At 36.7% G+C, this 25,037-nt stretch overlaps 1 protein-coding gene across 1 annotated transcript; it reads left to right on the forward strand.

The window, feature by feature from the left end:
• Positions 1–6,610: 6,610 nt before the first annotated feature.
• dph5 (diphthamide biosynthesis 5) lies at positions 6,611–25,037 on the forward strand. The gene is made up of 7 exons (XM_056447294.1): positions 6,611–6,918; positions 7,780–7,904; positions 11,969–12,077; positions 15,318–15,438; positions 20,162–20,201; positions 21,079–21,182; positions 24,347–25,037. Exons 1-7 carry the CDS (start codon positions 6,784–6,786, stop codon positions 24,577–24,579), a joined length of 867 nt encoding a protein of 288 aa, XP_056303269.1. The 5' UTR covers positions 6,611–6,783; the 3' UTR covers positions 24,580–25,037.

The raw sequence follows: 25,037 nt of genomic DNA on the forward strand, positions 1-25,037 counted from the left end.
ATTCAAACATGTAAATAGAGCACTACCCCTTTGGTAGAAGTTGCATTTCTAGGGCCCCCCAGCCAGACTTAAATCTGGGTCTCTGTAAGTAGACGTCTTCAAGATTTGCCATGAGTGGGTTTGGATCCAAAACTTTAACTAATAGTACATTCGGGTCCAGTCAGGATTGGCAAATAAATGCCACAGAGTTGGACTTATTTTAACTGATTTAAAAAATATATGTATGCATCTAGTTTTCCGGTAAGAAGTTTTAAGGGTTGATACAACGACCCGAGAAAACCTCCACCTCCAAGCCTCTGGACCCTCTGCACTCAGTCACCCTTCCCACCACCATCAGCGACACCCCTGACAATACGGGACCGCTACTACTCTGGATCAGTGGGAAGCACCCGTTATTCTCTTCCTCTGCATTCTGCTCCCACTGGCTATTAGTGGCTATTCAGAGCTCCATGCTGTCAGCTATGTATAACCTAGAGGGAGGATTACAGAGAAAAGGTGGGGAGTGAAAACACAACAAACACATGAAGAAAAAAAAAAGAAGACATTCTTCAGTATTCCCCTGACATGTCTGCCTCACAGCGGCCATGTACGTAAGGAGCCCGAGACTTCCCACTGAGAATCGTGGGAGAAGGCGCTGGCCACTGGGGGAATATTCATGCCTGGAGCACAGGAATAGGAAACAGGGAGCGCTCTTCCTGTTATTGGTTTATTTGAACAGATCTAGGCATTATCAGATATTTATTGTCGTAGGTTTGTTTGGATGGATATAGAGAAGCTTGATTAAAAAGGAGTTGTGTATTAGTTTGAATATCACATGTTATAAGCCTTGTAAATTATGCAACGCATGCTAATAGTGCTAAGAAAACAAACACAGTATTTTGATTGAGGGGTAAAATGTGACCCGGATGTGTTTTCTTGACATTCACTCAATTAGTTCCTACCAAGACAAATTCAGGAGCCACAGATTTATTGGTCCAAAGAAACTCCAATTTTCCGCCCCCTCAACCTCTTCTCTGCTCCTCTGACTTGATGCTGAGGTTGTACAACCAGATCCTGGTAGTGACAAACAGTTAATTTTACTGTAGAGACACTCTCTCTTGCTGCAGTCCAACCAGATTGGCCCTTTTTGCTGGGACAATTTGCTACTGGCTGACTGGGCCCAAACAAAACCAGGGAAAAGGGAGACGGGTACAAAGGGGGGGATCCCAGTGGAATCTGGCTTGGTTCCCCAACCAAGGAAGAGCTCAATGCCCCTCATACACACATCAAGAGAAGCATTACATAATGTTGCACACAAAAAATCAGTGCTATTATCTATTGTAAACTTAGCAATTGAGCAAAAAAGCAATTGTAAACAAGCAATGTTTACCACTCCAGATTAAGAACTAATGTGGAATCATTGCAAAAATGTACTGAATTTTTTGGGGCTATTCTACATTCTGGCTATTCCTCCTGCATGCCTTGGAAGTTCACGACAAGTATGCAAGATCCAGGCACCCCATTCCTTCTTTCCTCTTTTCCCCCTCTCTTCACCTCACCCTCACCCACCCCCAATTTTCCCACCATTTGCGCAAAGTAAATTCTCATTAAGAGCCAAATTGTTTTCAGATGCTGGCCTGGTCCCGTTGCCTTAGCAACGAGCTGGGAGGCAGCGAGCAGCACTGGCAGTGGAATGGACAGCACCGGATCCAAAGCCCACGGTGCAAAAAAAAGCCTCTCTCTTTGCCAGGCTCCACTAAGCCCATTCTGCCTGGCACAATGCAGACTGACGGAGTCCATTCTGCTCTTTACAAATGTGAGGAAGCTCCACTGGAGAGGCCTCAAGACCAGTCATACGTTTTCACACACCTCGGCCTGAGATGTGCTTAATGCGTCAGTTTGAGTTGAGGTAAACAACGACGCCTCTATGCGTGTCTGCGACTTTAATCAATAGAAAGAGGGATGTGCTTAAAAAAAAGAAGCGTTCTGCTTTACTAAAAAAAAATTCTCAATCCTTACTTTCATATCTTACAGTATTTGGTTATACTGTATATTTATGAAAACCCATTTCCTGCATATAACATACTGTGTACACTTTTTTAAACTACTCTAAAAATGAAAGAAAAACATTAGCGTATTTCCAACATGATCTCACAGCAATTCGTAAATTTTTATTTAGTGGTTAATTCGTATTAATTCATATGATCTCATTCATACAATTTTGTACAATTTGTTCATCCGCCAATGATGGTTGGGTTAAGGGGCGGGTTTGGGTGCCACGCCTCCTTTTTAAAATTGTACGTTATGTTCGAATTCATACGAATTAGCCACTAAGCTGACAAAAACGTAAGAGTTGTTTCCTCATGAGATCAGGCTAGTATTTTAGTACTTTTGCATTATCTTGCAAAAATTATGGATATTCCAATAAAACATTTTTTACTTCTGTTCATAAAATAATTGCGCTCCCTGAAACTTACGTTCTGTCTCTAAAAAAAGTGTTTGTTAAGCGAATAAACTTTGATTTCTTGCTAAACTTTACCCCGTTTTTCTAATAAACTTTGTCCAATTGCAAAATATTTCTTGTCCTAAAATAATTATTCCTTTCCCTATCTCTTTAAACAGTGAAATGTTTGTTTCACCACAAATGTTGTGCCCACTCAAAGATGTTTACATTGCCAAGAAAAACATTTTGTGCAGCATGAGAAACTAGATGTTTTTAACGAAAGCTTTGCATTCCACAAGAATTATTCTGATATAGTTTGTCAAAATATTACGTTTCCCCAAGACATTTTGTGTTCAATTGTGAAGTATTGTATATTCTTCAATTAAATTTTGTACCCTTCAATTTTTCTGTGAACTTTTTGTATTCCCTATACTTGTATTCCCTATACTTGTATTCTATACTTAAAATTTTGCAAGTTCATTTCCAAAATCTTTGCTTTACACCTTGCTTTTCCACAACTTTGAATGTGCACTTTCCTGAGAAACCTCAAGTTTGCTTGTTTAAACCTTTTTTGTTCAAGAGTGAAAATCAGAAAGAAACCAAACAGCGTTCTACAGAAAAAAATAACATTTTCTAGCAAAAAAACCCCAAAGTTTTGTTAAAAAAACATGCAGAACATTTGCCTTCTCATAAAATGTTTTTACATTTACCAAATGTTTGAATTCATCCAAAAAAATGTGCATTTACTAGCAAAAATACTGAGTTTCCAGCGCCAAAAACTTTGGGTTTGCTCACAAAACCCTTGTGTTCCTCCAAGGTGTGGTTGTCTATTAATCCCACAAATCAAGTGCCACATTCTCTATTAGGCTAGCATGTTTTTAGCCTTAAAGACACTTTGCACACTCTATTGTACTTTCCTAAATCACAGATAATATTAATGTGTCTATCAGCTCAATGTGAAACAGTCTTTTGTTTTTGTTTCATGTTACAAGTTCACTGGGGGTGGAGACCAGATGCTCTGTGAGCCTTTAGGGCTTGTAAGCCTTATATTTAGATTAGAGACCTTTGACTGCACTTTGTGTTCATTCATTACAGGTATCAGCTGCGTGCAACAAAAGGTCCTCACCCTAATTCACAGCCTATTAACCTACAAATAAAACAGGTCAAGCTCAAGGTCCGCCAAACCATGGTGATTAAGTACCATGGACTTATCCCAAATCACATCATGAGTCATATTGGTCAGCTATGAATGTAACACATAGATAACACAAGGGAATTATCTGCACATTTTATCACCACCATCTGCACATTATCTGCCATTATTATTATTAAATCATACAAGGTTTAACCAAATCCACAAACACTCTTGAAAAACATCCAAACATGTGAAAAATGCTGCTCGAAACATAAATCAGCAACAAGGAAAGTCGTAAAAATGTGCATTCTATGGTTTTGGGAAATAAATGCAGGCACATTTATCTTTATAATGTCTCTCTGCAATTTGAGGGTGAAACTGATGGCTTCACCGAGTAAATAAACAGCTAACAGCACAGTAAATAGCCCTGAACTTGCCAATTCAGACTTACACAACACGGCTGCACTTGCACAATGTCTGAATGTGTGGTTTTGAGGTTAATGAGAGTTTGTACATATTGTACCTATTTTTTTTTTCTAATTCAGGGTTTTGTGTGTTAAAACAATAGGTCACACAAAGACTATGTGTAAAAAAACGTTAAAATTTCTGCTCATTATAAACCACACTACATATACATAAATCAATGAAATCCTACATTTAAATAATATATTTATATAAAATATTGAAATATTCATAATAATAATATAAGAATCAAATATTCATTATAATATAATGTGAAATAACTTTGATTAAAAAATGAACATTAAAACACATATTTCAAAATACACCACATGGAAAGAACCTATATGCAGTATACAGTATATACACATATATGATAATATATATGCTCCATATATGTGTATATATGCCACATATAGGCAAAATTAAATTACCATATTGAATAAATGACCATGCAGTAGATAATATGTTATTCTGTGGTTTCATAGCCAGGGTTGTGTGTTGGTAATCTGTGGTGTAGAAAGCTTTGTGTGTGTGTGATCTGTGTTTGTGTTTTGTATTTGTGATGTTTGGGAGGCCAAGAATGAATTTCTACACGTGTGGACAATAAAGATTTCTAATTCTAATATGTGCATATACAGGCCATATAGGTCTTCTGTATTGCTTCTTTGTATCCACATATGAAATTCCAGCGTTATGGATGTAACATTTGCAGTAAAATCTCAAAACATAAATTCACAGAGAAAGTATATGTTAACAATATATTTAAACTACTGTTTTGAGTTGTGGGATCAGAAAAATATCAATCTGTAAAAATGTTTTATATAATAAAGGAGGGATAAACATGTGTTATGGATGCGACAAAAAAGTCTGTGAGTTTACAGTATTCTGTGAATTAAACTCAACCCAACCCAAAATAAATAATGCTCATCAAGAGGATAAGAGTTGGCTCATAATATAACAAAAATTATTTATTTTATTTTATTTGACATTTTTGCATTTATGAGGGAAAAGCTCCGTTATGGATGTGACATCTCTTCGTTATGGATGTGACATCTCTGCGTTATGGATGTGACAGATGTGAAATTGCCACTTGTGTGATTTTGGAAAATTAAATGTAATAGTTTGAAAACACTGACAGAGACATTTTTGAGTATTTTTAAAGTACTGTAAAATACTTGCTTGCAAAAAAAATGAAGAAATGGTTTCTCGATTTCTGTGAAAATGTATATATATATATATACATACAAAATATGTCTCCTATAGCTCATATATCACTTTGGCAACTGTCATACATGATGCCTAGCTTATATTTTATATTATCAAGGCAATAACTAAGAACTAACTAAAAAAAGCAAAAAAAAAAACGTATGTATATGCGAACACTTGACATTGGTATCACATGTAATTGGCATGTTATGGAATTTAACTATGGCAAATAAGAGAAGAGATGGAAAGCTATGATGTCTACACGTTTTCCGGAAACATTTACAAGGTCAATTTTTTTGTGTAAACATATGGAAAAGAAGGAAAAAAACGGTTTGTCGTTTATTTATTTTATTTAAAAAAAAATTCCTGTTCAGTTTTTTTGTCTTATTTTTGTTCTTGTACTATTTGATTGTTCTTAAGTAAATAAAAATGTAAATTTTTACATGGGCTTTTATTTATGTTGTCTAGCAGCTATGGATTTTAATAATTTTACTAATATATAGGTAAACATAGAGGTGAACATATATGTGCATATATGCACACATATTTAAATATTTGCATATATGTACCTATATAGGTACATGTATGCATGTATGTACACATACCTGTACACATATATGTAAATATATGTACATATAGAATAGGAAAATTACCTATTTTATATATGTCACATATATTAAAAACCTATATTAGAATATATATATGTTGCCAGTAGTGTAGTGGTTAGCGCGTTGACACATGCACTCCGGTGCTCACGGTGACCTGAGTTCGATTCTGCCTCATGGTCCTATGCTGATCCTTCCCCTCTCTCTGCTTCCCTGTCAATACTCTCTACTGTCCTATCCAATAAAGGTGAAAACCCTGGAAAAAATAAAAAAAAATATATATATGTATACGTAGGTTCTTTCTGTGTAGGATACCGTAATATAATTCAAGTTAATTCAGGGAGTTGATATAATAGTAAACACACACACACTTCTCTATAATAATATTATTTTGTCATAATAACTATTAATAATACTAATAGGCTTAAGACTACTAGGCTTAAGCTAAATTTAAGCCACATAAACAGCAACAATAATACTAGCGATATCACATGAAATGTGAATGTTTACATTACAACATTATGCAAGTACAAACTTTTAGGTTAAATTTGTACAATTATGCGAATGAATATTTTTATAGATATTATATATATATATATTGATAATATAGTACTTTTACTACTCTAAAATGGCTTCCGGGCAATTATTACCTGTTTATCGTCTTATTTTTTTTACTTCAAGTTTAGTCAGATACTTGAGTCTCCGTTGCTTACAGTAGTTTCAACGGTTACAGCGTGCGACACTGTCGTGATCTCCTCTACGCTTTACGGCAGCCGGTTGTCAGTTTCTCCATGTGGTACCATGCGAGTTCTGCACAACATTAAAAGTTGCATTACATTCGGTGACAGACAGCTCTTTTACATGTCTCTAAAGCGCTTATGAACGTATTATTTAATGATTGAGTCTTTCAGCAACGTGAACCCGTGCACTGTGGTGTCATCTGCGCTTTAGAGATGTTATATTTGGTCGGTCTTGGTCTGGGTGATGCTAAAGACATCACTGTCAAAGGGCTGGAGATCATCCGGCAGTGCAGTCGTGTTTATCTGGAAGCTTACACATCCATACTGACCGTCGGGAAGGACGCTTTGGTATGTGACGCTATTGTTATATTATATTATATTATATTATATTATATTATATTATATTATATTATATTATATTATATTATATTATATTATATTATATTATACATTTGAAAACTATATACAGTGCCAAGCATATATGAGTAAACCCCTCACAGCTCTCCCTTTTTATATTTATATCTTTTAAAGGATGCTTTACAATAATATATCTGTGCATATTTATTATATTATTCAAGACCAAAACCCCAAACTGCAAGTAATCTAGCAAAAAGCTTAAGATCACAGTCCAAAAATGAGTAAACCAAATTAATATGTGGTGGGAAAACATGAAATAAAGTTTTAATAAACATGAACAATCAAGAGAAATATTAAACATATCAATTTTAGTTTTAATTGAGTTAATTTAATGTATTGTCTTTCTATTTCTAAGGATGTTTAGTGACCAAACTCTTAATCAATAAACTGTTCAACGTGGCCCTGATTTTCTAAAATGAAGGAACAAATTAGTCAGTTTTAGCAAAGTTTGACTTAATGTTAATCTTACAGTGTATTCTTGGTATTTTATTCAAGTCCATGAAATCATTTACATTTAACACTTAACAAAACCATTTATATTAAATAAAATCTACACAATATGAGATATTTATATTTGTGTATGCTCATTTATATATTTAATCTTTTTGTTCATATTTGCATAATATTGTAATGACTTTTAATCAATCTTTTAGATGATAAAGTTGTAAACTGTTTAAAACACGTGACAATCAATTTAAACACATACCTTTTAAAAATAAAAGATTAAGTGCATGTTAATCTGCAGTATTGTTATATCACACTCATGATTATGCTGCCATTATGTTGTCTCAGGAGGAGTATTATGGGCGCGAGTTGCTCCTGGCAGACAGAGATATGGTGGAGCAACAGGCGGATGAGATCCTGAAAGGAGCAGATGTCTGTGATGTGGCTTTTCTGGTAGTTGGTGATCCTTTCGGGTAAGAATAACACCTACAGAAGTCAATCTCTGCTGATAAAGCTAAATAAAAAAAATCTGATACATACATGTGCTGATCCAACATGAATTAAAATCAGTCATACTCTCAATGAAGATTTAGGGCCTCGAAATACTCAAAATTAGGGCTGCATGATATTGGATAAAACTGACATTGCAATATTTTCATTCACTGCGATAAAAGTGCAGTTTCAGCAGATGACTTGAATAGCTTGTAAAGAGTTCATAATTTTAGATCAATTGGGATGATACTGTAGAGGAGCATATCTGCATGAAATATCATTTAAAAAATGACAAGCAAAGTTAAATACAACAGGAAAAATATGCAAATAAACAATGATTTATGATTTTCTGTATTCAGAAGCAGAAATGATTTAAATCACCGTATAATTATAATAATAACACTGCATCATTTTAGGTACCTTATTATAAAATCAACAATTCATCTTTTAGTTACAACATTTCATTTATTGTGCCCAAATGGCTTAAATTTGCTTTAAATTCTTACAGTCAGGTCTTAAAAACACATACAAACAATAAACTTTGACTCTAAGGTTAAAATATGAAATTACTATGTTGTTTACTGTAATGTCTGTCAACTATAATCCCAACTACATTGCAGATCCCTGCTCGATGCTGAAACGATATATTGTGCAGCCATACTCAAAATATTAAATTTTTTTTAGGGGTAAAATTGTTTTGTAAAACACAGCAGCATATACCCAATGGCAGCCACCCAAAAAAATGAGTTCTGGGCATTGATCATTTTTTGTAAAAAATTATGATTAATTGCATGATTTTTCTGCAATAAATTGCATTCTTAAATGCGAAATTCATCAATGAGTCCAAAAGTTGTTTAAACCCACTTTAATTTTAAAAGTTTTGGTTTTTGAAAAAATACAATATTAATGATTTTCGTAAGTAGATTACAAAAAGTCAATGCAAATGCACAGAATTCACCTTAATCAAGTCTTTTGCACAAGTTTAAATGATTAAAATCAAGCAGAAAATTAGTGTGAAGTCAAAAAACCTCCTGTGAGTAAAAATTAAGAGCGAGCGGTGTGGCGTTCCATGTTTGATGTGAACCCTGCATTAGGCCCATTACAAATGTTCTCATTGGTTAAGATGCATAATGACGTCCATCCCAAGCCAATACTGTTGATCACCTCACCCCTCCTGTGACCCATTGTGTGTGTATTTAGAACCCATTAGCAATAGACTGTTAAAATAAGAAAAAGAGATAAAATAATTGTCAGTGTTAGAGCTGCACGATTGGAAGAAAAAGAATCAAATTAAGATTTCTCAGATCAAAATTGTGATATGCAATTTAAAATGTGATGTGCTACCATGTTTAAAAGGGCTACAGGTTTGATGTGGTAGTTTTAAAGGTTGTTGCTAAATCAGATACGGTTGCAGCCGGAAGTTAACGAGAGTTATTTATATAATTTATTAAATTGTATTTTATTAACGTCTACACTACCCCAACCCTAAACTCAACCGTCACAGTTCTGTAAAAACAGCCGTTGTACCGAGTATTATTTATGTTATTTATTATATTATCCAATACATTTTATTTTATTAACGTCTACCGCTACTTCAACCCTAAACCCAACTGTCACAGTACTGTCAAAATATTCATTATTGTTATACAGTGTCACAAAAATAATGCTATATTGATGTGCGGATCCGCAGCTGTATCCTATCTAGGCTTTACCGGTTTTAACAGCACCAAAAATAGACCAAGCGTAATCAAAGTATGCAACACTATGCTACTGTTTATTTAAAACCTTTTAAACATTGGTGCCATTTTTTCCAATAAAGTTGTCTGTTGTCATGAGAAATGCCAACAAAAAGGGCTGCGATTGGCTCTTACGCGCTGCGCTCTTCACAGATGAGTGATGAGCGGAAACGGCGATCACAGTAGTGATTGGAAGTTCAGGTCATTTTACTGACTTGGACCTTTGAGTCTTGTTCATTGAGATGAACGAATCATTTTTAGAGTCATTTCGTTCTTTTCTTTCAATTTGCCAAAATATTATTAAAATGTTACAAGTTGCTTCCAAACTAATCTACAACTAGCCCAGCCGTTGACCACACTACAAACAAGTCATAAATAGAATGCTATAAGAAAGAGAAAATCCTCATTTATTGTTTACCTGGTGTTTTGTCTATGATTATCAGCTCACCTCTTTTGACAGGTCTTCAAATTTGAGTGCTTCGTTCACGTCACACAGACCCATATAAGTTAAGCTTAAACAATGCACACAGTCGGAGCCGAAAGGAGCCATGATTCGTTCACCACTCGAGTTTTCTGGTTTTTGAGTCATTCGTTCATCACGTGGCAGCATGGAAAGAGAGATGAATCAAATCTGAAGACTTGAAAAATGAACGAATCAAATGTCTTTCATGTGATGAACGAACGACTTAAATCTTATAGAAGACTCGAAAAAGAATCAAATCTTCTGCTCCCCTGCACAATTGTGCGCATGCGCAAATGAACGAATCACTCCGAAAGGACTCGCCGCTCTCGAGTCATACAAAAGATTAGTTCAAAATGAACGAATCATTCAAGAACGACCCTCGCTAGATCACAGCTTATTCATGATAGACACGCTGGAGAAAACTCTGCAGGCACGTAGCCGTTTCTGTATCCAGAAGTATTGGTGTAAAACAGCTGAAAGGAGAGGAAAAGTCACACCAGCAGGTCAAATGGGCCACAGTGAGTGAGAAAGAGAAAGAGATAAATAAAGTTTACTTTCATTTTCTTAATCGCAGTGAAATAGAGTCTTCTGCTGTAGGTGTCAGTGAAAGACTGATCCAGCAAACGCACATGCAGTGAAATTGTGCACAGTCAGTTTCTTTGTTTTTAAGTAGTTGGGAGTGTTGTAAATACTCGCGCTCAGCCACTCGCCTCCCTCGCCATAGTCAGCTATAGCGCATATGAGATAAATGACGTCAGTACATAATAACCGGTTATGATTATTACTGAACCGATACCAAATTACCCACGTCTGCATCGCGGTGCACCAAAGAAACAATTAATTTTGACACCCCTACTGTGTAATGTGCTTACGAACTGTCAGAACTTTCAAAAACTATATGCTTGTCACCACATTTGATACCGCATCAAAATAATTTCAGCTTTTGTGATTTGAAAATCGCACCCTTTTAAATGGCGATTCTGGTTTATAAACGGTTAATCGTACAGGTCTAGTCAGTGCTAAATAATACATCAATGTAAGCCTGTTATCTTTTCCAGCTCTAATATGTATTTGGCCTGATTTTGTTTGAAATAAAGTTAAAGCAGTTTGATTTCTCTTGGATTACATTGAGGTTTCAGTGCATATTTGTCATATGATGTACCTCAAGTTTCTCGTTTTGCCTCACTCTTAACCATCACTCATGCCACAATCCCACAATGAATGCAATTACTCATCAGAAAATATAAAAACAGACTTTCACTGGAAAGCTTTATCACCAAAAAATAATTGGAGAAATGTTCACATTAGTTTGTCTCCAGTCTGATCTTAATAATAATGGCGTCAAGTGAAATTAAGAAAAACCCCATCGGAAATGCTTTCTACAGCATGATTGATGATAGATAATGGAAAAAAATTCTATTATTCACAATATTTGAGCCACAGAATGGTGGTGCACCAATGCTCTTGGGTGCAACATTATCTATTGAGAAGTGGGATTTGGACATCTGAGGTTTGGCTACTTTGGAAAGGCACCAAAAAGTGATGAGCTAATTACGCCACACGTTCCTTTCTCGCTCGCTTTTAGGCTTTTTGTTTTTTCCATCCAAAACCACTGAAACCCACATATTGGGAGGGGGACAGGGGTCTGACTCCTCGTTTGCCTGCGCTTAAGAATGTGTGGGTTTAATAAAGTTTAATGATATATTCGAGATGGAAAAGGATAAGCGTCTGTGGCGCAATTTGGGTTGCTTCCACATTGTAAACAGCCCAACACGGCAGTAAGAGAAATGCTGATAAAGGGCCATGTTTTGGATTGATATACGCTGCATTTTTTGCTTTTCTCCAGAGCCACGACCCACAGTGACCTGGTTTTGCGAGCATTGAATGCTGGGATACAGTACCGCGTTATTCACAATGCCTCCATCATGAATGCAGTGGGCTGCTGTGGATTGCAGGTAAGGCTAAAGAAGCGTTTATTTGAACTTTTTTAACAAAATCCAGTTTATAACTTTGCGTGAAATTTCCAAATGCAAATCATAAACTGTTGATAATGTTGACCCTTTTTGCTTGCCACTTTCACAACTTCAATTTTTAAGATTTCCCATGGTTCCATTATCAGCGTGTACGTCTCCCAAGAATGAATTTCATGATCATGCTTCATTCGTGCCCAGTCTCTCGTGAAAGTGATCAAACGGCATTGCGGCCATTGTGTCGTAGGCGTCCCAACGGAGTCTATCAAGGAAGCCTAGTGGCCATCAATAACAGCCCCCTGTATTGACCTGTCAGGGCAGCTTTGTGTACCAAGAGGCCCCAGATGCCGCCCTAAGCTCACGATATGCGTTCAAAGATGATCTGAGATCAGCGCTGCCTTTTCTAAAGGATATTATTTTGGTAGGAAAAGCAGGCCCTAAATCACCTACCGCAGCTGCCGCTCTAGGCTACAAAAGGGATTTGGTAGGTTAACACACTCTTTGCAGTTACTGTGTTTGGGTGCAGATCAAGTTGCACTAATTGGAGCTTTCAGAAAATTGGAATGGCTCAAAAAAAGAGTGGCAAAAGTTTGTATTAGCAAAATCTGTGTTAAAAAAAAGCCTCAAATTTTGTTTCTAAAATTCAAGGATTGTTTGATAAGGATGTGTTTTGGTATACTTCCTACATAGTAGGTTTGACACGATACTGAAATTCCAATCGGTACCGAAATTTCAAAAACGTCCATTTCCCGCGAACATTTCAGCGCAGTTGAGCACTTTCTTGAATAGCGCTGATTTGCCATTGTGTTCACCTGCTCAACATAAATGATTTATGTTGAGCTTGTGAACACATTGGCAACTCAGCGCTGTTTAAGAACGTCCTCAGTAGAGCTTAAATGTTCGCGGGAAATGGATGTTTTTGAAATTTCGGTACCGATTGGAATTGAATTCTAGTATAGTGACAACCCTTCTACATTGTAGATTTGAATAATGATCTTAGATTCTCAGAAGTTTCCAATCTTTTCTTGTGTATTCTAATTTTGGCACATTATAAGTGAGAAGTAATTTCACTGTTGTATACGGCATTTAATTGGGCAAAAAGTGTTCCACATCCATTTCCCTATCCATTCTTTTTTCCCTGTCTTTCTAAAATAAAATTTGGTAAATACTGAAATCTATGTAGTATAAATGCCAGACTAGTATTGTAATGATACTGAATTTCTGTACCAGTCAGTACTGAAGGCCCAATCCAAATTCTACCCCTTACTTCCTCTTACAAAGACTTATATTTAGTCATTATTTGGGTAGCAAACATATTCTGAATGCCTTCGGCAGAATTCAAATGAGCCATTTTAATTTAGAGTAATGTAGATTAATTCCAAGATTACAGTGAAACTAATCTAGATTAAAAAAATGTATCTATGCCCACCTATAATATGTATATATACACACACACACATTGTGAAATGCTGAAGTTTTTTTCTTTCTATTTGGTGTGCGTTATTAAATTCCATAACACTCTCACCAGTCCTTACTCCTTATTTGCGTCTGATACCCCAGTTTGTCACGGGGGCATGAATGAAATGTTCATGAGTTAAAGTGAAACTGCCAAACTGCAGTTAAAGTCACGCAAAATTACAGGAAACTCTTGCATAAAAGCACTTCACGTAAACACCTTAAATATATTATTGTCTATTAAGGCAAATAACTAGATTACAGATATCCATGTAAGCGTGGTCAGTAGTGTCTTTGAAGTAACTGAAAGATACAGAAGGGCATTCTGCTGATTTGATTAAGAAGGGCACTTTTTTGTCAGACGGCTCACCGGTCAGGTATACATCCGCAGTAAAATATCAAGGTGAAAGTCATCATAGCTTGCGTAGAATAGACCCAGCTCCCAACCCAACTTTGAGAATAGATTAACGGCGATATTTTTTTATCGCTCGAGAAGAGTCTCGTGTCAACGTAGCGCGTTCACGCCAATAACAGCCCACCACTAATATATATATATTTAAATGTGTGTGTGTGTGTGTGTGTATATATATATATATAAAGATGTATAGATGTGTGTGTGTGTGTGTGTGTGTGTGTGTGTGTGTGTGTGTGTGTGTGTGTGTGTGTGTGTGTGTATATGTATGTATGTATGTATGTGTTTTTTCGATAGTCTACAGAACAAACCATCATTATACAATAACTTGCCTAATTACCCTAACCTGCCTAGTTTACCTAATTAACCTAGTTAAGCCTTTAAATGTCACTTTAAGCTGTATAGAAGTGTCTTGAAAAATATCTAGTCAAGAATTATTTACTGTCATCATGGCAAAGATAAAATAAATCCGTTGTTAGAAATGAGTTATTAAAACTATTATGTTTAGAAATGTGTTGGAAAAAAAAATCTTCTCTCCGTTAAGCAGAAATTGGGAAAAAAATAAAATAAACAGGGGGGCTATTAATTCTTACTTCAACTGTGTGTGTGGGTATATATATATATGAATGAATTGCCTGAACAATTTAAGTAAGGATGTCCAGATATATATATATATATATATATATATATATATATATATATATATATATATATATATATATATATATATATATATTCGAGTCCTGATCGGGAGTAAACGTCCGATACTGATGGAGTCTGAAACCACATGATGGGAAATCAGGGCCTATCGGATCTGGACATCTTACTTAAATTGTTCAGGCAATTCATTAATTGAGTCTCTTGTTCAGGTTAATTGAAGTGCTCATGTGGATACTTCAGACTTCAGTACTATTGAATTTGTGATAGCTAATCAAAAGGAATTGCATCTACAGTAGTCGCCAATTGGATCAAAATAGTTTTTTTAAATTGTCCTAATATAAATATAGTTGATTTTGATTGTTTTTAAATGCTTACTGCTGTAGTTCACTAGTGGACTTCACTAACTGGCTTGGTAAATGCGGGACGACTTAATCCCTACCTTTGTCCTGCATACATCACACGACCTCTAGGACATAAAGCCAGCAACAATGAGTCCGTGTGCAGTAATGACACTCTGTTGTGTCAGCTGTGCAGCACTCTAGTTTTCGCAGTGATGTCATGCTTAATGAATAACAGGAAGCACCTTGCCGATGGAAAGATCTGAGCTACTGAAAATTGAACATTCTGCTCCATACAAACATGGATATAGTGTGAGTAGGGTAATTTCAATGTGATTAAGATTGCGTTTTCCCCCTCAGCTTTACAACTTCGGAGAGACGGTGTCTATTGTGTTTTGGACAGACACGTGGAGACCTGAGAGCTTCTATGATAAGATCAAGAAGAACAGGGATATGGGCCTGCACACGCTGTGCCTGCTGGGTAAGCACTTCCTTCGAGTCTTTTATAATTAGACAGAATGTTGTATGATGTCGCACAGTTGGTAGGCTCTCCTTAGCGCACATGCCCCCCAAAAGCACACATCTACAATTGTCACTAGCTGTGTTTTGGTATTTGGCATTGTAGAATATAGCATAAAAACAATGAAAACGCCACGATGTGAATAAACTTTGAAAATGAGCATAAAAACATGAATAGGATCAACTTTTTATATCCGATAAGAAAAATGTACTATGAAAACAACGTTTATTGCGTTTTTGTTTTCATCGTCTAAGGAGCAACTAATTTATTATATAAGAAAAAAAGACCCACAACGGCTTCTTCTACTGCTGCAAATGTAGTAGGTACTCGATATTGGCAGCAAAAATCCTGATCGGAGCATCCCTAGCTTTGACCCAACTTGGCTGTCAGAGCGACAATACTGTGCCTAGCTGTACAAGACTGATCTTAGTAATTAAGTCAGCAAATACATCTTTAGGAAAAAGAAGTATACTTAAGTAAAGGTCAAGTATAAGAAAAGTATACTTTATTTAGTAAGTATACTTATATCAATATCTATCTCACGGAAGCTCAGAAAAATACACTGCAGTGACAAAAGCTGCACACTTTGTGGATAAAAAAAGAAATAAAAGTAAATGTTAAATTTTAGCTTAACGGTCGTACAGTTCAAATAATTGTTCAGTCATTAATTGCTGTCATTAAAAGAAACAAATTAACGCCATGATGACCCCCCCACCCCCACCCCCCCCCCAAACACACAAAACTGTAAACCTAGGGGAAACACTGATATAATTGAAAAAGTATTTTGCTGAATATCAGATTTAATAATCAATAATGGTAAGTATAATGTACAATAAATGTATACAATATAGGAAATAAAGGTCAATACGCAGAATCAGTGTACGTGGTTACAAAACTTATCTTTGCGCTCAGCAAAAATGCATTACCTGAGAACAAGTAATAGATTCAAAAGACTGAAGAGTCATTAGATAGAGACAAAGTGAATTAAATATCACGTTTAACAACAATGGTGAGATGTGATCCAGCCTTAAATCCTTGAAGAAATGTCTGATGTTCGCTGCTCGGATCTGTTTTTTTTTTTTTGCTCAAATCACCCATTTAGTGCCTGGGGCTCAGACGTCCGCATACACTGCAGCACATGCCAGAGTGTGTGTGTGTGATCGGGATGCTCGTTTTCAGTGGTATAGTGTGGATGGAGATCTTTTCCGAAACGCTAGATGAAACTAAAATGTATTCGTGTAAATGAGGCCTAAATCGAATTTGCGTCTCCGGATGTAGACAAAGCTACTATAGCAATGAATGTGTCAAATCCAGACAACCCCTTTATTTTGACATCCCATCAAATGGGTATTTCCCTTCGGGGCACGCATTAAACTTGGACCCACTGCAAGCGGTTTGGTACCCCCAAGGCAGATGGTGGCAAATAATTTACGTTTATATCTGTGTGCCTTAGAGATTTCCAGCCAACTCTTAATAAACCCCACATCTTCCAAAGTACCAGTGGGATTTCCCATTGGAGTTCGTCTTTGGTAATGAATGTTGGTCAAAAATCATAGTCTGCTGGTTGTGCTTGCGTCTCATTGGCTGGCGGGAAATGGGGGGGAGGGGCGGGAGTCCCCAGGTGTAACCCAGCTGAGCATTCGGAGAGCAAGAGCGAGGACAAAAATGAGCAGGAGAGGGATCAGTGTTATTAACCTCATTATTCAAAAGCAAACAGAGGGAGGCGGGAATTGAACACCTCCCCGTCCGGCCTTGGCCGCAAGAGCGCTTATCTAACACAATAACCAGCAGACACAACAAAAGCACACACACACTCATAGACTAAACACAGGAGCTAAACACCACATCCATTCATCATAACGCTGCTAACAAGACATGGGCTATTAATCAGGCGGGCAATTATTGGTCACTTTATTTAAGGGTGTTTATAGTTTAAATCCCAAAACCAAATTAAATAAAAATTCTGACAGCTGTTTCTATTTCGGCCCCTTTTTTTAGAGGATAAGGTAAAAAAAGACTACAATTCCAGCCTAATGGATGTGATGTTTACAGGAAAACTTGAAGCTTAAACTCAGAGATTGTATGTTAACAGTATAGACCATTTCAATGTGGTCATGTCATTGGCCCATGAACATTTCCTGCTTGTTATCAAACTATTTCATAACTGTAACAAGAGGCAATTCAATCAAAACTTAATGTTAAAACGGCTATTATAACATTATTTATCAATATGTGGCTCATTTTAGATTCTTGGAAGCTATATATTGTTTACATCCCTCAAAATGGTCTATATTGAAACATCTGTTTATATTTCCCAAAACCAAAGGAGCAAAGAGTTGAGAGATTAGTAAAATATCAATCTGTAAACATCTTTTATATTTTAAATGAAGCAAATAAACATGCGGTATGGATGTGAGTTCACAGTTTACAACATATTATAGAAATTCCGTGAATTAAACTGCATAACATGGATAAGAGTCTATCTGCTTGTTAAGTTACATCACGCGAAGCGGCTTCTGAGTCAGAGCTCTCTGTCAAACTGCACAGGGAGGCTCAACAAATGGTAAAAATGAATGTTTACAAAGTGCTGTATTACTTTTGAAAATCCCAATCGCTATATATATATAACCATGCCTAATATCCAATGTCGAGAAAGTGATACGTTTTTTATAAATTGTTCAAATATTCATGTCTGTGATGCAGCAAGTCCAGATATTGTTGTGTACACCATGATTTTATATAAAATTCACTTTAATGTGTGATGTACAGGGTTGTGTTAGTTACTGAAAAATAGTCATTAGTTACAGTTACTAGTTACTTCATTCAAAAAGTAGCTCGATTAATTTATCGATTAAATACACCAAAAAGTAAAGCATTACTGTTAAAGGTCATTTTTGAGTTTTCCAAAGAACCTTTTAATGGTCTTATTAATGTCCTTATAACATCACTTCAGTGCTGCATGGAGAATACACTGTTGATCAGCTTCACAGTTTTAAATAATTTCTTGCAACTAAAACGCCACAAGACAGACTTAAATGAGTGTTTAAAAATTGGGTGAAAGCCCAGCTGAATAATATATTCAGAAACAAAAAAGCAAAAACTAAAGTTTCTTTGGCATCATAAAAGTTTGTATTTAACCCTTAAACATGTTCCTTCACAGCGTAAATATGAAAACTAGCAACAATATACAACAAACACGAAACCTTTATGAAATAAATAAATGAAAGTAATCTGAATTATCATTTAGAATCAATTTGGTGAAACTCGACAACACAAAACTGCTATTATAGACAACGATAAACTTTATGCAATTTATACAACAAAAACATAACAGCTGCTCAAAAATCAAATCAATGAGCAATTTTCAAACTAACCACAAATTAAACGTGGGATGTCAACTTATTAAGCTGTGTATATTCAAAGTGCAAATTCTGCTGTTGTAAAACAGCTATGCAAATCACAGCATTTTTTCTGAGCAGTACAACACTACACATTTAAATAACGTGTTCTGAAATATTACAGAAATGTGTCTGTGTCTACTAAACTAATCAAGTTTGTTATACAGAAAACAAATGTGTGCTTATTTTTTTAGAAACAACAAACACAGTAGTATTAGTGATAGTAATTAAAAACAGTAACGTTAATCGTCTCGGTCTCTCTCGTGCGCACACTTGGTGTACCTTGAGCACATTCTGTCTCTGCTTTGGCTTAACTTTTGTCCAGTGTGGTGCCTCATACACGACTCGTCTTCTAAACGATGGTTGGTTGGCGTCCACCACTCCCACAATGCCTCGCTGCTTTAGACAGGAAGAAGTGGGCTAGACTGCAGCCAAAATTAATTCACTTACCAAGTAACGGACAAACGCATCTTAATTTAACGACAGCGGAGTTACTATATTTAAAAAGAAATGCGTTACAGTATTAGTTACTGTCTAAAGTAATGCCGTACAGTAATGCATTATTAGTAACACAATATTGTCTGGTGATATATGACTAAAAAGTGGTCATAAACTAATATTTTATCAATTGAAACGAGTAGCGGCTTGGACCCGGAGGCAGTATTCCATACGTCACGACTTAACAAGCTGATAGAACAAAACAATCTTTATTTATCTTTATTACGTTTGTCTATTCATGAGGAAAAGGCATTATAGATGAGAAAACTCTGTGACAGATGGGAAATTAGCACTTGTGTGACTTTGGTAAATCAAATAAAATGATTTGAAAACATTGACAGAGACATTTGAGTATTTTTTTATAGTGTTGTAAAATACAGACCTACACAATCATCTAGGGAAGAGTTCCGCTATTTCGGAGAAAACATCATACATTTTCAAGGTAAGGTTGACATTTGCATGAGAAACCAAAGGGCTTGTCCTATTTTATTGTCACTAAAGACTAGCCTTGAACCTGTCCGTTATTTAACAGCGACGCTTTCAGTGCAGACATGGTGCGAGAACATGACTGGTCACGATTAGTACATTAGTCTTTGCTTTGTTCTCAATACGGGCCCCTCTCAGGTGCAGTCTGAAAATGTACTCATGCTGCAGACAGCGTGGGGTTAACAGCCCGCAGATGGAGAGGTTACCCCACTATTTATGACGTGACAGTAACATCCAGAGAGGCCTAGTAAAAACCTGAGCTTATTGTATCGCACAACACTTACGACTCCCCTGTTTCACAGATATCAAAGTCAAAGAGCAGTCCATGGAGAATTTAATGAGGTAAGACTCTCTCTCACTTTCTCTGATTTATATCAAGTCTGTGGTGCCTTTCCGGGTGGGTCGATTTGTGGTTAGCAGCAGACATTGAGTTAACATTCTGGGGGGGGACCAGACTGGTTGTGCTGGAAAAAAAATAACAACAGTAAAAACCGCAGCAGCTTGTTTGACTTGGACGTATGATATGTTATCATGGACCTTCCCTGGGCCGCCTCCAGAACTGCCACAGTATAATTTTCCCATCTGAACTTTTCAGAAATATGTTTTATCTGTAACAGTGAACTTCGTCGACTTGAAGTCTTTCCGAAACCCTTCAGCTTGATGTCGTAGAGGACAGTCGTAAACTCCTTGCTCTCTCTCCGTGGTGTCCTGTAATTATCTCCCCCCATGGTTGCGCACTTTGTGTAATTTTATATCCAATCCACATAAACCCCAAATGGGTTTTAGTGTTCGACTATATACGCTATATGGAGACCAGCATTAGGCCATGCGTGTGCTCCCTGTTCAGAGCTGGAAAGTGTGCTAATGTCTCCCAGATTTATTGGCACTGTTGTACCATTTACTCGGAAATGGAATAACCATATGCCGCCGCATGATTTTGGTCACAGTCAGATGCTTGTCCGGTGAGGTTGGTGCCCTTCACTGCAGGCCCCCAAAAAGAAATTCAAAGCATGTCTCCAGCTTCCTCAAGTCGACTGATTTCATCAAAGACAGATTGACGGCGAGTTAATGGCTAATGCATGCTAAGAAAAATTGAAGTTGCATTAACGATGACCTACTTGCTCAATGTTCTGTGCATCAACTGGAATTTTGAGACTGTTGGGGGGATATAAACAGATGAATAGAAGATAAGAGATACCTCTGCTCATGTTGTTTCTAGGGGTCGAAAGATTTACGAGCCTCCCAGGTACATGACTGTCGCTCAGGCAGCTGAGCAACTCCTAGAGATACTACAGAACCGACGGGATCGTGATGAGGAACTGGGTAAGAAAGTCCAAATCACATGAAAACCTGAATGAACTTTGCTGTCAAACCATCTGGACGCTTGGCCAACCAGATGCACTGGCAGGCATTGATGGAAAATTGGATTAGATTTGATTGAAAGCCGCAGAAAGGTTTGCGCAGAAACCTTTCTGAATTAGTTTTAAGATTCAAAGAAAATGAACACGTTCACAAAATCCTGTGTATATACGCCTGTCTTCCAGATGTGATTTTTGTAAATAGTTTATGATCTTGAAATTGTAGGCAGCTGGCTGCTGTCAGATTACTGCCTTGTCTTAGTATCAATATAAATTTGCACATGATATCTGAAGTTCTTTGCTTAAGTATGATGAGCACAAAAAAAGAAATCTTGAAATGTTTCTAGCTTCTGGAGAGAGATTTCACATAGTATTACAAAAAAGCAAAAATCGATTTCGTTAAGATAAGAAACATGATTATGGTCACCACAAGTCAAATTTGCTTCATTCGCGTGTCAAATTTATGAAAATTATAGAAAGAAAAAATTGATTTTTCATTTTAAGAAAAGAAACATGATTATGGTCACTGTCAAAAAAAACCTACAGGTAATTCGTCATTTCTTTATTTACATTTTATTAGTTCAGCTAAAATATACTGACATATAAATATATGCCATCAAACTAATGTAAATGACAAAAACAAAGTTTTATGCTGTGTTCACACCAGACGCGGCGCGCACGAATAAAGTTCGCTATTCGCATGTAAAATGCGTGAACATTTTAAACTTACTTGCTTCATTCTCGAGTCAAATTAGCTTCATTCTCGAGTCAAATTTGCTTCATTCGTGAGTCAAATTTGCTTCATTCTCGAGTCAAATTTGCTTCATTCTCGAGTCAAATTTGCTTCATTCTCGAGTCAAATTTGCTTCATTCTCGAGTCAAATTTGCTTCATCCGTGAGTCAAATTTGCTTCATTCTTGAGTCAAATTTGCTTCATTCTCGAGTCAAATTTGCTTCATCCGTGAGTCAAATTAGCTTCATTCTTGAGTCAAACTTGCTTCATTCTCGAGTCAAATTTGCTTCATTCGTGAGTCAAATTTGCTTTTTTCTCGAGTCAAATTTGCTTCATCCGTGAGTCAAATTTGCTTCATTCTTGAGTCAAACTTGCTTCATTCTCGAGTCAAATTTGCTTCATCCGTGAGTCAAATTTGCTTCATTCTTGAGTCAAACTTGCTTCATTCTCGAGTCAAATTTGCTTCATCCGTGAGTCAAATTTGCTTTTTTCTCGAGTCAAATTTGCTTCATTCTCGAGTCAAATTTGCTTCATTCTCGAGTCAAATTTGCTTCATCCGTGAGTCAAATTTGCTTCATTCTCGAGTCAAATTTGCTTCATCCGTGAGTCAAATTTGCTTCATTCTCGAGTCAAATTTGCTTCATTCTCGAGTCAAATTTGCTTCATTCTCGAGTCAAATTTGCTTCATCCGTGAGTCAAATTTGCTTCATTCTCGAGTCAAACTTGCTTCATCCGTGAGTCAAATTTGCTTCATTCTCGAGTCAAACTTGCTTCATTCTCGAGTCAAATTTGCTTCATTCTCGAGTCAAATTTGCTTCATTCTCGAGTCAAATTTGCTTCATTCTTGAGTCAAATTTGCTTCATTCTCGAGTCAAATTTGCTTCATTCTCGAGTCAAATTTGCTTCATTCTTGAGTCAAATTTGCTTCATTCTCGAGTCAAATTTGCTTCATTCTCGAGTCAAACTTGCTTCATCCGTGAGTCAAATTTGCTTCATTCTCGAGTCAAACTTGCTTCATTCTCGAGTCAAATTTGCTTCATTCTCGAGTCAAACTTGCTTCATTCTCGAGTCAAACTTGCTTCATCCGTGAGTCAAATTTGCTTCATTCTCGAGTCAAACTTGCTTCATTCTCGAGTCAAACTTGCTTCATCCGTGAGTCAAATTTGCTTCATTCTCGAGTCAAACTTGCTTCATTCTCGAGTCAAATTTGCTTCATTCTCGAGTCAAACTTGCTTCATTCTCGAGTCAAACTTGCTTCATTCTCGAGTCAAATTTGCTTCATCCGTGAGTCAAATTTGCTTCATTCTCGAGTCAAATTTGCTTCATTCTCGAGTCAAACTTGCTTCATCCGTGAGTCAAATTTGCTTCATTCTCGAGTCAAACTTGCTTCATTCTCGAGTCAAATTTGCTTCATTCTCGAGTCAAACTTGCTTCATTCTCGAGTCAAACTTGCTTCATTCTCGAGTCAAATTTGCTTCATCCGTGAGTCAAATTTGCTTCATTCTCGAGTCAAACTTGCTTCATTCTCGAGTCAAACTTGCTTCATTCTCGAGTCAAACTTGCTTCATTCTCGAGTCAAACTTGCTTCATTCTCGAGTCAAATTTGCTTCATTCGTGAGTCAAATTTGCTTCATTCTCGAGTCAAATTTGCTTCATTCTCGAGTCAAATTTGCTTCATTCTCGAGTCAAATTTGCTTCATTCTCGAGTCAAATTTGCTTCATTCTCGAGTCAAATTTGCTTCATTCTCGAGTTAAATTTGCTTCATCCGTGAGTCAAATTTGCTTCATCCGTGAGTCAAATTTGCTTCATTCTCGAGTCAAACTTGCTTCATTCTCGAGTCAAATTTGCTTCAAACGCACATATACATTGCTTATTACACACGCAGACATGCACAGTAGCACACAAATATATTTAAATATGAAATATTAAAGGGTTAAAATTTAAAACATTATAATTGTCTCCTTAACACTATCTACTCCTGCACCTTCACCTCAATGAGCTTTAGTGGAATTCGGCTCATTACATTGATATAATGTTGTGATGATGCTGGTGTGCTTTTAAACGTGGACGAGCAGATCTGTTTCCTCACTAGTCAATCTTAACTTTTTTTTATCTTACAAAGTCTGCCATGTAAATGGTGAACCCGCCATGTGTGTGACCACAACTCAATCTTAGAGGGAATGGAAGATGAGACTCTGTTTGGTTTAATGCATGTTACATCCATAACTCATTAAGAGAATAAGGACAATGCGCTGGGCATGCTGACCATTTGTCCGATCCTTAAATTAGCGAAAGTGGATTCTGACACCTGCACTTAGATTGTTAAAATAGAGCCCTCTGAGAGCACATGCACACTTCAGAAATAAGATCTTATCCTGTTCTTTCTTTAATGCAGCAATGACAGAGGAGACCGTTTGTGTTGGTCTGGCTCGCGTCGGAGCTGAGGATCAGACCATCCGTTCTGGGACATTGCGTGAGTTGGCTTCATGTGACCTAGGAGGACCATTGCACTCTCTGATCATTAGTGGACATCTTCACCCTCTGGAGGTCGATATGCTGAAACTCTTCAGCAGTCCTGAGGGATTGAAGACCTTGAAGATGACCGATAGTTCCACATACATTTCCTGATGTCCAAGAAACTAGTGGTCCTCTAGGGAAAGCAGACAGAATCCGGTCCATGCAAGAGTTGCTGAACTGTCAGGAGCAGGTACAAATGATATAATTGTTCTTCCAGATTAAGTCCGAACACTTGACTAGATGATTTGGGAGTGGGATGCTTATTTTGATGTGTGGCAGTCATGTACATTGACTTTCAAAAATGATGGAATTATAATGGAGGAAATGGAAAAGGTTATTGTGGAACAGCTCATCTGGGTTGCATTAGTGCCTCTGAAGCTTTCTTTTTTTTCAAAATTGGCATAATGTTTCTGTACCAAGAGGCTCTCATAATGGACGTTTCTCAGTAAGAATGTAAATAAGATAAAAGTGGATACTGAGATACTTTCAAGCATGTTACCCACCCATGTCATAATGGATGAAGATCGATTTTTGTACAATAAAGATGCTCATTTCGTGGCCACTGTTTA

This window comes from Danio aesculapii, chromosome 22 (genome assembly GCF_903798145.1).
Source record: "Danio aesculapii chromosome 22, fDanAes4.1, whole genome shotgun sequence".
NCBI classification, from domain to species: Eukaryota; Metazoa; Chordata; class Actinopteri; order Cypriniformes; family Danionidae; genus Danio; species Danio aesculapii.